The 15,284-nt window shown below is 37.3% G+C and overlaps 1 protein-coding gene across 2 annotated transcripts in view; it reads right to left on the reverse strand.

Moving 5' to 3' along the window:
• Positions 1-7,560: 7,560 nt before the first annotated feature.
• The window catches only part of tacr3a (tachykinin receptor 3a), a 43,333-nt gene continuing 35,609 nt past the window's right edge, over positions 7,561-15,284 (reverse strand). Inside the window, exons 4-5 of one of the 2 annotated variants that reach the window (XM_028458759.1) lie at positions 13,672-13,868; positions 7,561-11,435 (exon numbers count right to left, since the gene is read on the reverse strand). In XM_028458759.1, the coding sequence (XP_028314560.1) occupies positions 11,102-11,435; positions 13,672-13,868 (531 nt within the window). In that variant the 3' untranslated portion in view covers positions 7,561-11,101. Of the gene's footprint in view, positions 11,436-12,373; positions 12,445-13,671; positions 13,869-15,284 lie in introns of those variants that run through there. The other variant, XM_028458765.1, reaches the window with a different exon arrangement.

Here is a 15,284-nt window from a genome sequence, read left to right on the forward strand (position 1 = left end):
CTTGTTATACTTTGTGTAATGGCAATAAAGGCATTGAATTGAATTGCATTTTAGGGTTTGTATGTTGCAATTTAGAAGGTAATGCTTATGTTCAAAGTCTTTTGTAAGGTGGTGAGAAAAGCTGGCTTGAAATGGGTCTAATTTTTTAAGTATAAATTTTAAGGAACCCAGATGAGACCAAAAACCAACACAATATTGGTTTGCTGGGGAAAAAAAGAGCATCGTGATTATATCTAACCATCTCCTCTTCCTTTCCTTAAGACATCCTCGGCTTACGTCGAAAGGTTGGGGTCATGTTGAGCTGAGGAACATTTCCATTGAGCTCATTACATACCCAAACATTTATTCAGTCTAAACAGGTATAAATATGGATCTTCTCATTAAATTTGCTATACCAACTGCAGCTTTATAATTGCCTTCGGTGTCATTCCAGACTGGACTTGCAATGACATATTTGTTTAATAGCTGTCTTCATTCATGGAGTGAATCACTAAGCAACTAAAGACTGTGCAGTTGTGGTTGAAACTGGAGGCCGAGTTTACCATATCACACTGTTATTGTCACATACCATTGTAAAGACAGACTTACCATTAAAAATATCCTGTAAACAATGTTTAATGGTCGATTAATATTACTAATAATCCTGGCTTTTAAATTCTACACATAAGACCACTAGCCTATGTCTCTCAAACAATGCAAGTGGAAAATAATCATCTTGCTAATTACGCTTCACGTGACAACTCCAACTATCATATGACACTGTCTGCCTTGTTATCACTTTATAAATAAAATCAAGACTGCTGGGGAACCAAAGCACAGAATACAAATAGAGGTTGGGATATAAACATTTCCTGAAAAACCTTGTTTGAATAAACAAAACCTCAACTTAACATACTGTTTAAAAAAAAAAAGACAAATTTAATCACCCTGGAACTATTACATGGAAGTCAAGTGAAACTTCAAAGGAAATATCAAAGACAGAACTCTCACAGCAGATCTCCTCTGACAATGACTGGCGTTTGAAACATGTCGGGAGATACAAATTTCCTGAAAAACCTTGTCTGAATAAACGAAACCTCAATTTAACATACAGTTAAAAAAACAAATATCGCTGGAACTAGATTCACCAAGCACACAGTACACAACCTACCTGCACTGCAAAATACATAATTCAGACAAGCTCCGTGCTTATGCAGAGAGCAGCCAGTCTAGTGCGGTCTAGATGTCACCTTGGTGGAGATTACAGGTTTTTCCTAGTAGTTTCATTTCATTTAGGTTTCTTTCAGACAGATTTTTTCTCTTCCATGCACTCAGTAAACTCTATAGTGAAGGTTAATATTTAGAGCCACTCATTATTTAATTCAGTCACTGCTGGGTACCTGCGTGGGGTGGGAACTATGCAGTGCACAGGTCTATTTTCACCAGTTTTTCCAGGCCTGATTGGTTCACAGTGGATATCATTGTTACGTCACATTTATGTTTAACATTAACAATCATTCAAGGGCATCTGTGTGAAAGGACTTGATTAAAATAGCACTTTATCTCCACCGAGGTAGTTTCAAAGTGCTTTGCTATATCGGCTCATTCGTTCATTCACGCTCACACGTCAATGAGACAGAGTTGCTATGTAAGGTGCTAGTCAACCATTGGGAGCAACTTAGGGTTCAGTGACTTACCCATTGACACATGGACAGGTATAGCACTGGGATCAGACCCCCAATCTCTTGATCAGAAGACGACCCCTCAACCACCTGAGCCAAGGTCACCCATGTGAGGAGAATGTAGTGAACACAATGGCTAGAATGACCTCTTTCTAATGTGTACTTTAGTACTTCTGTTCAAGTCTGTGATTATTATGACGATTATGTGTTGGTTGATAGTGATGAATCAATTGACATTGACAGGGATTGGCCTCACCAGCATTTATAAGTCTGGCCTGGAAAAAACAAGTGTGGAAGACGCCTGGGAGAATGGTTGGTTCTTTTCACACTATGATAACAAAAAGGCTTCCGCAGTGACCTTCCCCCGTAGCTGTCACCTATCACAGCTATCATGGGAGTCTGATTACACATGACTGATTTGACTCCAAGCTTATGTTGATAGGTTGCACCCTGTCAAAAGTAACTAAATAAAGCTGATATTTTCTTTTGAACATGTCTCAGGTCAAACTTAATCTCTCAGAAGACAACAGGTTCTTCTTCTGGTAGTTTTCTACTGCTTTATCAAACACATGTACACAGTAACACATTCACTTAAGAATTCATAGTTAAAGCCTTTATATTATAGGAGTAAATTGAAGGTTTCTTTTTAACCAAATGTCAGTGTTTATTTAAACAGTATCGAAACAAAAAGACACATTTTGTTTTCGCTGAAAACAAATGGATTTGGGTATAAAGTAGTGTTGCTGATTGATTCTTGTCCAACTCTTAACATTTTAGTCAATTTCAATTTGGTGTATTTTCTTGTAAAAATGTAAGAGTGACTGCCCTCTATGGGCTGAAACCTACTGCTATTACAATCAGTTTTGGCTGTTGGCTGAAAATAGTGATTTGTGACGTTTTGGTGGCTTCTTCCATCCCAAACCACCACTGTTGGCCCCGCCTCTTCTATAAAAAACGAGCACCTGTCGGCTCTGCAATCTGTTGCAAGTAGGTTGGATTGAAATATTTGTGAATAGAGAACTACAGTGAGCATTAAGTAAGCAGTTCGTATAGCATGGATACTTGTAGACTGGGTGTGTCCAGTGCTTAATTTGTGAATCATCAGGTCCCGTAACACCGGCTGCGAGTTGTTTCGGCAGTAAGAGAGAGACAAAAATGTCTTGGAATAAAAAAAAATGAAAGCACATTTTGCCAATGTGAACACAAACAACTAATTAACCTAAATGTTCAATAAAAAAAATAATGAATCAGCCTTAAGGAAGAATGGTTATAGAGCACATTTGTCTCTTACTCTGAGTGACAGCCGTCAAAATCTGCCATGTTTCAGAACCAAGGACAGCACAAATTCACAGCTAATTTAGCCACTTTTAACTTTTACACCCAGGCCATAACTCCGCTAATGAATCAGCAGCACAGCCGAAAATGAAAATAGAATGTGATATGTGATTACAGAATCTATCCTGATTGGTTCTGGTCAAACTGCCCTAAGCAGGCCAGATACTATTGTACTGATGACGTTTACCAAGGCCTCTTCTCAAAGACTCTGTCATTGTTATGCTTATCGCTATCAGCAGCATACAAAACCCTGAGAGCACAGAACAACTACAGATCCATTGGACACACACACTGAAACCTTTGAATCCCAGACCGGTCTGCACCAAAAACCCTTTGACCAAATAAACCTTGTGTTACATCTGACCTGTAACACTTCAACTCGACCTCGTCTTATTTCATTCAAAACTGCCACAACATAATGTGTGCTTACCTTTTGTTTGTCCAAAACAGGAGAACTTTTTATCCTTACAACTTTTTTACATATTTCACAGCCAAGTCTTTCATAATCCAAGAATAGCAGCTAATTTTGGCTTTGAACTGCCAGTCCAAACTTCCCTGGTCTCAATGTCCATAGCAGAACTTTCACCGTTGTCTCCTCTTCTCTCTGTCCCTGAGTCCTCCTCATGTCCCCTGGATAGTTCTCCTCCTGTGTCATGTCTGTAGAAGGCAGGTTCTCCTGCCTTAGCATTATCGCTACAGGTGCTGCTACTCGCTACGCTAACTGCTGCTGTGCTGCTGCTCTTTTCTGTGATTTCCACAGAAACAACCTTTAGGCTTAGCTTCACTTACTGGCTTAAAAATAACTCTTTAAATCCAACTGCCTCTTTTTATTTATTTTTTGTTGCCATTTTCTACCATCTTCCAAGCTGACAGGCACAATTTTTGCGGGAACTCACACGTTAGACATCTCGTGGGCGTGGCCTAACTTTTCCCTCTCTTCCTCACTCATGCTCAGTTTTTACATTCAAATGTGTGTGTATATAATAACATTTCCTGTGAGTTCAACTCAATAAAAGATGCAACTGTCCAAATATAATACTCAAAAATTAAAATTAAAAAATGGCAGCTTATACAGATGAAGCAATAAGCCCAATGGGTAATGTATAAACATCTGATATTACAGAATATTGTGAGAAAATATGCATTTGCAAACCCTGATGATACAGAAAGCTTAAAAAGTTGCACATTTGTCTCATTCGCTGGATGTCTTGCCACATAATGGTTTCCTTACACCAGCTGCTAAGAATTCAAGAATCTGTTTGTAGTGTAGATGATGAATGATGCCATCATTTTGGGAGTTATGTATTTCTTTGAAGACAACAAATTTGACACTGTGCGTGCGTGTGTGTGTGTGTGTGTGTGTGTGGGCACTGGATAAAGAGTGTTCTGCTGTAGTTTAACAAGCAGGATTTATTTGCAAAACCATTTAATGGGGTAAAAAATCTGCAGGAGTTTCATCATGCTACATTTATTTTCGTAAGATTTGTCAAAGGAGGCAGATACAGAAAACACTAGCACTCAAGAACACGACAGTTCAAGAATTTTAGAGACAGAAGATGAAGATTTTTAAACATGTCTGTACAATGTGTCCTAAAATACCAATGAGTAACATCACGCCACTACATTTTATCATTAGTGCAGCATGAGGCCTGATGGTAATTTCCAGATGACAATAAGGTGGAAACAAACATGAGCAGAACATATATAGTGGCTTTCTCGGGACAATGGAAGGAAGGCGGATGAATTGATTAAGGATTATTTACTTAGTTTACTTTACATAACAGATATAAGGTCTGGGAATAGAAGATTTTCTTCCTGATAGCGAGGTGGTCTGCAGAGGAACTGAGTACATTTCTTCCCCTCTGAACCTCTTTATAAGTTCCATTTAGAATCCTTTTAGATGGGGAACCCAAGAAATATGTTTTGATTCGCCTTCCAGGTATAAGAAGCTTTTTTGAAAGACATTTCTGAAGTTCTTTCATCTCAGAGGTGATGGACACGCTGTGTAAGGCAGCAGAGTATATCAATTGGTATAAAAGAAATGGTTTTGCAGTTTACATGCATTAGAATTTAGCAGTGTGGCTCAGGGAGTGAAAAGGGAGACGTTTTAACTGGTAGAAAAAAAACTTCAAAAAAATACATTAACACACTCAAAAAGACCATTACTTAAAAATACTTGGTCTGTGGACCAAAATACATCTTCAATATGTTAGTTCTGTATGAATCATCCAGTATCAGGACTAAACATGAAGAAGAAAAAGCAGTGTACATTTATTTCTTTATTTATAACATTTTATTTATTCCAAACCTCCACAGGTGTAGAATAAACTTTTAATCAGGCCTTAAAACCCTGTTTTTTAATGCAGCATGTTCTCCATTAATTCTTGGTGTTTAATCTTTTGTTTTATATTAAAAAGTCTGTTTATGAAGAAGCAAAATTTACTGGTATAATTGTTCCTTTTTATATTATTTTACTGACACGTTTTACAGATTTTTTTAATTCTATTTTATTTTCACTTTTAATCATGTAAAGCACATTGCATAATATATATGCATTGCTATACCAACACATTTCCCCAATAATTCATTAGTGTGCACAGTTACTGTATATTTACCACAAACTACCATACATAAATTATTTTGGTAAGAGGAAAAATTACATTTAACATATAAAACACTGTTCAAAAATATTCATTTAGTGCACCATCCATTTAGTGTGTTTGCCTCTAATGAATATGCAATATGGGCTAAATATTGGGAGGAGAAAATGCAAATATATTAATGTGGCATGCATAATCAAACTGATCAAACCTGGAACTGTTTGCCTGTCCTAATTTTGCATGTTTCTTTAAGATCTTGGTAAATCAGGCCCATAGAGTCATACTTTCCCCTTTATAGTATTGAAAATGTACATAAAAGATAGTACGATGAGCACATGAAACACTTTTTTTACAGTATACATCTTTAATACATCAAAAACATATCAAACATACCTGACAAATGCATTGCTACAGACCTGCAGGCTGCACAGAAAGACAAAAGCTGCTGCATACGAATAAGGCTAATCTAGTTGTCAATTTAAATCACCATTAAAACAATAATATTGTTTAAAACTGAGACAGAGACTCTCCTCTGCTCTTTCTAAGTTTCAGCGCATGTATTCACGTCCTAAAATGACAAAACAAGACAACAATATTCTTAAGTTTTTTAAGAGAACATAAATACCACCAACATCAATACCACTGATCTGATGAATTTAAAAGACATAATACATTTTGTCTAAAATACGTGATACAAGTCATTGTAAGTTAAAAAATATATGTACGTTGATGATGATGAAATATGGTAAAATGCTGCAGAATGTTACAGCTACTATCAACAACTTCCAAATACTACATTTTTCTAGTTGGTAAAGAGTTGTTTGCGACAAGTCTCAGCGACATTTTATCATCAGTTATATGTAAACACTCACCACAATGCAAAGATCACAACAGTAACGCTGCATTACGCGAATACATAAGCCAACAGCAATGCAAAGACAAATGCATTAATGAGAAAATAGTTTGCTATCCAAGTATGAAAGTTAATGTCCTCATTTACAACAAGCTTCAAAAACTCCACCCCTCAACAGTGGGAGTCAATTTTCATTAACAATTAAAGAAGAATGAGGGGTTGGGGGAAGCAGTAAAAACACTGCTTAACAGAGGCACTGTACTGTACATTCAAACCGACACTTCTATATACAGACTAAAACATAAAGGGCCTGTACTACAAAGCTGGATTCCCTCTTATTGTGCTAACGTCCGGGATTTATTCCGTATGTCCTATACTATGACGCTGGCTAACTAACCATGGTAACTTAGGCTGAAAACACTTAACCTGGTCAGGACCAGGTTATTAAGTGGATAAGATCTGAGCGAGTACAAAAGCCCCACCTCCTGACCAATCAGTTCTCTTAGAAAATGACCTGCCCATTCTTAGAATATCCTGGTTGGTGCAGATCATACAGCTGCGTTTAGGAAGTTAAGATTTTTTTGGACAAATACAATCCTTTCATTTACTGATGGATTGATCTACAGTCAGTTGCAGATGAATGAATGATTCATTAATTCTTTCATTCATACATACGCGTGGCTATAATGACACTGGCAGCATCAGCAGGAACATACTACAGTGAAAAAATGCACTCTCATCCCAGTGTGTGTGTGATAAATTGAGGACTACCTGAATAAAGACACGTCTGTGATGTAATAAAGTGAAACTGGCTGATCAAAGTGCTGTCTGTTTATCGCCCCATGGATTTATGTAGCTGGTTATGATTTACAATCCGCATAAACAGGACTGAATCATTACCTAAATGCTAGAGCGGACATGGGCTTGTCTGTGAACAGTCACATTTACAGTCCTTGGAGTCACTGTTAGCTTACCAAAAAACGGGAAGAGATTTGTCACCTTTATAATAAGTGTTGACTAGGCCACTGGAAGTGAGGCCCAAGGTCAAGGCAGGCTGACTTTATAATACTGTATCATGTTTTTCTGCAGTCAGTGCCTTCTCCTCGCTCTTCACTCTCTTCTCTGTTTCAGGTGTCGTAAAGCTGATGGTGGCAGTTCCTGATCTGTGGTTCATGACTCAACTAGTCTGGGACACTCTGATGTTCTATCTCTCTATTCTATTCATCCTTCTGTCCAACCAGTCGCAGCAGATGACTGCCACCTCTGAACCTGGTTCTGCTGAAGATTTCTTCCTGTTAAAAGGGAGTTGTTTCTTCCCACTGTCGCTAAATGCTTGTTCATGTGGATCTTGTTGGTTTTTTCTTTCTTAGGATTTTTTATATTTTGATAAGCACATTGGGATGACTGTTATAATTTGCGCTACACAAATAAAGTTGAATTGAATAAAATTGAATTAGTATTGTATATACTCACGTTTTTACGCATTTACAGTGTCAGCAGCTGTGTTCATTCCTTCCTGCTTTTTCTGCAGTATTATATAGTATGTATTATGTAGCAGTATATTTTTTAAGAATTATTCCTCAATTGAGACATAAATTGCTCTACACTGTTTGTTCGTGTTTGTGATTGGTCTGACGCTGCAATCTCTAGCCCTGTCACAAGAGCCTGCATGTAGGCTTTCTGAAATCAACTTGTTAAATGTGAGTGTGTTCATATCCAGGTTTTCTAGGACAGGGGCATGTTGGAGAATGTTTGGTTATGTGAAACCCACTAATGGAGATAAATCAAGGATATACTTATCCAGCTGCGTAGTACAGGCCTAAAAGGCTTGAACACCAAATACAAACACACGTACACTACCATTCAAAGGTGTGTCCAAACCTTTGACTGATATTGTATATCAAAGTTCACTTAATTAAAATACAGCTTGGAAATGCATAAGACCGAAAAGCTCAACATGCATTTTTCCACATTCTTAAATAAATACCTTCAATAAGTCTAACATTCAAAACTGCTTATAATGCTAATTGACATACAAAAAAACTAATGTAACAATCCAAGAACAAACCCTGTTAGAAAAGCCAGTTTTCCAATTCTGTAGATGGCGCTACAGGGGGATGGGATAAGGGACTGGGGGTCAATCAAAACTAATAGACTAGCTGCTCTAACTTGTTAAGGTGGTAATGGTAGTCCTGATTTAAAAGGGTCCGAATGCACAGTGCATTATGTTGCTTACGCAGCAACAAAAAGGGGAAGAAATACTTCTACTACTATAATGATAATATCAATAATAGATCACAAGTGCTTTTTTTAACATTAGCTGGGCTGCCAGGCTCACCACTGATCAATACATAATTGGTCCATTAGTTCACAGGTCCATTAGCCAACTAGCTCATTGGTCCATTTGTCAACTGGTCCATTTGCCCATTGGTCTATTTGTCCACGGCTAGAAAATTTAGGAGCTCACACGTTTACATTTTGATTTTTCCCACATGCTGTATCCATATGCTCTCGTCCCTCATGGTGTCAGACATCTTGTCTACACACATTTTAAACTGGCTTGGGATTAGTTTGGCAGTTTTCAAATCAGCTCATTTAGAAGCTTTGTACAACTGTCATGCCCTTTAAAGACTATTGTTTGTCATCTTAAAAGTGAGACCTCTAATTGGCTCCAACAATGTCACAGTTCTCATAATAAGGATGCATTTACAATTCAGTAAGATTTTGTTGTTTGGAGAGTTTAAGAAGAGAACTACTTACAATTTCATTTAGCAGACACTTTTATCCAAAGTGACGTACAACACATGGTTAAGGCTTGCTCAACGTCCCACAGTGATGACCCACGTTGGATTCGAACCCTCCGACTACAAGCCAGGCTCATTAACCTTTACACTACCATGAGAAATGTTCAATTTGGTAGTTTACTATGTATATAAATAATCAATGTTTTCCAAAGTCTTTGGATTGTACTGGTAACTGAAAGAAATGTGAGAGTTGTAATTTCTTTCAAAGTAGCGATAAAATATATAAAACGGTGAAAAAGTGCTTTGGGTGATATTTTTACACAAATAAATGCTAGTGAATACATTTCAACAAAGCATTTTATATATATATATACATTTTATCTAATAAAAGGGAGGACATTGGTGGAATAGACTGTGGAAAGGAGCTTTCCTGATTAAGTTTTATTTCACAATGAAGTGTCAAAACTCTTCGTGTAATAGCTTGAATACTTTAGGTAGTAGCTTTGTATCTAAAAGAAACCACAGTGCACGCTTCACTGTAACTCTCTGCTTCTCCCTGGCGCATCTTTTTAATGTGCACCAAAAAAGAAATTTACATGTAATATTGACTTTACCAAACGATTTCTGGAGCACTCGGAAAGATCTATAATGGCAAAGACTGCCCTTAACCACATCTCATTAAGGTTTTCCAATCACTTAGTTACAGTGGTGTTTTTATTTTACTACTGTACTGTTGTTTCCATGTCAATGTGTTTTATGGCTTTTAACTGTAAATCCACTTAACAGAGGGTAATCTGCTGCTTGTTGGAATCCCAGCTCACAAAGGCAGGAGAGAAAAACAGCACATGACAACGGCACTATAATACACTAATTGCAACAGCGCGTCAGCTTTTTTTTAAATATTTGATACAGACATGCATTTCAAACACATTTTACACCCGCAGTCAGTTCATTCATTCAGCAGCCTGTTTATTGACAGGCTACTACAAATGTATCCTCACACGTGGCTTGCTGCCAGTCACCATGAAATGTTTCTTACAATGTTACATAACCCATTCCAAGTCAAACACTAAGCTGCATACACAGCCAGATAGACTCTGTTACCATTCTTGGTAAATCCAACTTCTGTAAAACAAATGGTTAGTATTTACTACAGATGAAAACAAAAAACATTATATATAATGTCATATATAGTGTATATGTATATGTATATATATATCATTCTATTTTACAGGTAAAAGTGACCTTCTTAACAAGGACTCTTGAAAACTATTCCATATACTGTACATTGTGTATGTACAATTAAGCCAACAAAATTGATTAATTTGAACTTTGCCATATTTTTCTGATTAACTCATTGGATGCATTACAAAATGATCAATTGTGTCATAATATGATCATTTTCCTTCAGCCTGGGACTTATGAAATTGTAGCTTTCCCAGTATGTTTTTTCCTTTGTGAGTTGCTGGTCACTTGGTCTAATGGAGGTAATCCCTGTTTCTGTTTAGGTTTAAACAAAGATTGGAGTCTTTTTATGATGACCTTGCATTCTCCAATTGTTTTCATGTACTTTAATAACAACAGGTCTATAGCAAACAATACTAAATTGACTGTAGGTGTTTTTTAAATCGATGAATGGGTTGTGTTAATGGTGTACAATGACTTATTTGCACTAAAATTCAGCTGCCTATGAACCTAAGTTTCTTTACCTAACTGAACTAAAAGTTTAGTTTCAGTTTGTATTAATGTGCTTAAAGGTTTAGAATCATACATATCAAATTTTGCATTTATGCACCAATGTCCTAATTAAGCAAACACAAGTTGTTTTCAGTTTATTTTTTTGGGTGTATCGCACTGAATTGATCACATGTAAGGATTGTGCTTGAACTATGTTTTCCAACGATCTCCTTAAGAAAATTCCTCAGGCTTAGCGGTGGGAACGCCACCGTTTAGAATCTTAGGCACAGCATCATTGCACCCATTGATCTCTGTGTGGCGAGATGTTACGTAGCTTTTTTTCCTAGTTGACAGGGAATGCTTCCTTGCGGATCCGCTGCCAGAAGCACCGTCGCCTTCAGCAGGGTCATAAACCACCACCATGGTATTATCCATTCGTGACAGTGTGTACATGCTGCTTTGACGTGTTGGATGGAGGCGTGTAGAGCGTAGTTCCAGCTCGTCATAACTGGATACCTTGATGAATGGGCACCAACGAAAAGCACGTTTAAAGCCTGCACGAAACCTGGGAATGTATCAACACAATGAAACTCATTAGCAGGCAGAGAAGGCAGGGAACATGTTGAGAAAATAGGATAAAAGAAATGCAAAGAAGGGACTAATGGTGGCAGTGACTCAGCAGGTAGAGTCTTGGTTTAATGAAGACTGAGGATCGTGGCATTGTAAATTATGTTGTATAAGTATGGAGGTAGATGTCTTTATTATTTAATCCAAAAGAAATACTTCAATAAAAAAAAAAAAACATTTTTAATCAAAAACACCTTTTTAATAAAAACAAAAGTGTATTTCAATAAAAAAAATCAATATTTTTTCTTTGAATTTCTTTTATTGAAATGTTTTTTTTTTCTTTGAATTAAAATGTTTTGGTTTTTTTTTATTGAAGTCATTTTTTTTTGTATTTGGGCCATATTATGGGTAGTACATTTGTGTTTTTACTCTTCAATCAAAAAATATAACATTTCAATCAAAGAAAAAAAAAAAAAAATCAAGGTAAGAAAAAAGATTTCAAATTGAATTATTTGGCTCTCAAATATTTTTTTCATTGATTGACAATATTTATTTTTGATTGAATTACACTTTTTTTTATTAAAAAGGCTTTTTTTATTGAAGTGATTTTTTTAATTAAAAGTTTTTTCTTTATTGGATTAAATAATAAAGAAAGACACAAATCTACCTCCATATATAAGTATGTGTCCTGAATATATCCAATTAATATGGTTAAATTTAGGATTACAAATGCACTATATACAAAGCAGAACCAGAGAAGTCAAGTTAGTGTTGGTTGTTTAGTCATACAACACCTGAGTTGTTTGTTATCTCTTGTCAGAGGCATTGATGATGGACTGCTTTAACACCTCTGATTGCATTGAGCTGCTTGTTATGAGATCTGGTGCAGACCTGTATGATGTTGCAGTCATCAGATTGATACATCTAACGTCCATCCCCCTCCATTCATTGTGACTTTTCTTTCTTTGGAATAAAGCAGTTGTCCTTTCCTCTAATTCTGCATTCAGCTGCAAAAAAAAGCCCATGGGTGGTTTGACCTTTAACTGTGGTGTGGCTAGACACAACAAGGCTATAGAAATCGACCCTCCCATTGACAGTCTAGAAACTTGTCAAAGATCAGCACTTCACGGTTTGTTTTTCTTGGTACTCAGATATTGTGCCAAAACATCAACTATGGGTTGTATGTTTCTTGGTCATAGATTTTTTGTGTTTTATTGCCATGCGGATTTATTGAAGGATCATATATATTGATATCTAACTCAAACAAATATTGATTAATGTAAATATAGACATGTCTCGAAAAAATATCCTCTTTACCAGATACTGGTAGTTATCTGGATCAGTAACCCTAATCATGGTAGGTACCATGATCATTCGTACTTTGAAGGCTTGTAAGAAATTTTATATTCCCATTCGTAACAAAGTAGATACATTTTTTTTTAAATATAAATCATGATTAAAGGTGCAATTTGGATCCAATTTGGATGAAACTCAGTGGAATTATTGAGGAAGCAACACAACATCCATCTATCCATCCATTTTCTGACCACCTTGTTCCTTTTTTCAGGGTCGCGGGGGTCTGCTGGTGCTCATCTCAGGCTTTCATTGGGCATACACCCTGGACAGGGCGTCAGTCCACTGCAGGGCAAGACTCAAACAAACACCCAACTCACACTCACCCCTAAGGCCAATTTAGAGACCCCAATCAACCTCAGACTCTTGTTTTTGGATAGTGGGACGAAGCCGGAGTACCCGGAGAAAACCCAGGCAAGCACAGGGAAAACATGCTAACTCCACACAGAAAGGGCCCAAGTGTCCACCCCAGGGCTTGAACCCAGGACCTTCTTGCTGTGAGGCGGACGTGTTAATCACCAAGTCATTGTGCGCCCAACCCAACACACCAAAGTCATTGAAATATGAATTTTTGAAATTTTGCCATTGGTGAGAGATAGGGATTTTTTGGATCTTTGAAACTGATCCCCTATCTGTATATTGATCTGCATCACCTCAAATATTTAAATGTAATCTTCCATGTCGTAAGGTCTGTCTTTGGTTATAGTTTTGTCAAAATCCATTGAGCACTTTTGACATAATCCTGCTAACAGTCAAATACTGTAAACGCAGGTGAAAATATAACTTCCTTGGCTGAGGTAACTATACTCACACTCTTAAGTATAGTGTCACTAAAGTTTTTAATTATTGCGAAACAGTTTCTGCCATTGATGACAACCCACCTGCTGTTGAGGCAGCAGTAGATGATAGGGTTGTACATGGTGGAGCTCATTGCCAGCCACATGACTGACAGGTAAACCTGCTGAATGTACTTCCACTTGGTCAGACGCTTGTTGAGGCCTATCCCGATGAAGTAAACGTGGAAAGGCAGCCAGCACAGGGCGAAGGTCACCACCACAATAATCATCATCTTCACCACCTGCAGAGCAGAGCGGGAGAGATACAAAGGAAAAATCACAAGCTGTCAGAGAGACGCAATTTGTACTAAGTGCAGATAACAAGAGTAGGGTAGGAACAGTATATACAGTATAACAGATTAAACTACCATCCTGCTGTCACAGCTACTGGAACATAAAGGAATGCCTACACTGTTGTAGATTGGCAGCACCTGAAACCTAGAACATCAGAAAGGTTTATTAAATGTTTTTGTTTCATTCACGTAAGTATTTAAGAAATAATTCCTAATCCTAGATTGCAGTAAACAATGTTACCAGGATCTGATACTTATTCAGATCAGTGTTAACACAAAATGACCTGCAGCCTGAGGTAAAAGCCATCCACGTTGCCAACCTTTTATGTCGTTTGTAAAAGAAATATGGTCCCATCAGATTGATTTGGTTTGAACAGATTTGTAAAGTTTGCATGAATTCAAAGAAAAATGCTTCAAAATAAAAGCCTCAAGAGAAACATAAAATGTATTTCTTTATGATGAGGCATGCTGTGAACAACATGTTTAAATGTTAATGTTTAAAGGTCCAGAATTATGCTATTTTTCACCCATTTCCAATTGTTTTAAGAACCCCAACAACATAGTATTTGAGGTTTATTTTCCCAAACTCACCTGTTTTCCAGAGTTCTGAAAAGTCCATTTAATGATGCTTCTATAAACAGGTGATTTTTGGGCCTTCATGCATATTCATGAGTAGGCGGGTCTGTAGTCGCAGACTTCATGCCTCGCTCTTGCGAGGGTGATCAGTGATCACCAAAGCAATTTTCTTTTGCTATCCACACACTGTTATTGTTTTCAGCCAAAAAACTGCACATAACAGTAAAACACATGGCTATTTAAGCGGCTATTGTGATTGTGAGTCTGTCTCAGTGCTGCCTCAGGGTTTGTGTTTATCACAGCAGTAGCAGCAGCGGAGTCGGTCAGCTGTTTCAAACACTCACCGGAGTGTTAAGCTGCTAAGTCACTTTCTTCTCATCCTTACCTTTTATGACCACAGGAATAGTGCATTTAAAATGATAATCATTTGTTTTGTCCAACCGCTGAGTCGCATTGGGTCACAAACACGTCAGATCATGTCAAAGTCAATACAAGGTGATATAACGGATACTAAAAATGGAACCGCTCCCTGGCGCTACTCCATGGCTGCCCACTGCTCCTCATCGAGGGGTTAGATGCAGAGAATAGATTTTGTGTATATGTAGCTTTACATTTATGACAATAAAGTATAATGTATATTCTATATTAAACCGCCATGTTCTTATAGGGGAAGAGGAGCCAGGATTGTCAAGAGGAGGAGTTGCCGCAATGTGAAAATCCACCTCACCCGTTTGGAGCTGACTTTTTACAGAATGTGGATAACAAAGGATGGAGGAAACAGACCTTTTT

This window comes from Gouania willdenowi, chromosome 1 (assembly GCF_900634775.1).
Source record: "Gouania willdenowi chromosome 1, fGouWil2.1, whole genome shotgun sequence".
Taxonomy (NCBI): domain Eukaryota; kingdom Metazoa; phylum Chordata; class Actinopteri; order Blenniiformes; family Gobiesocidae; genus Gouania; species Gouania willdenowi.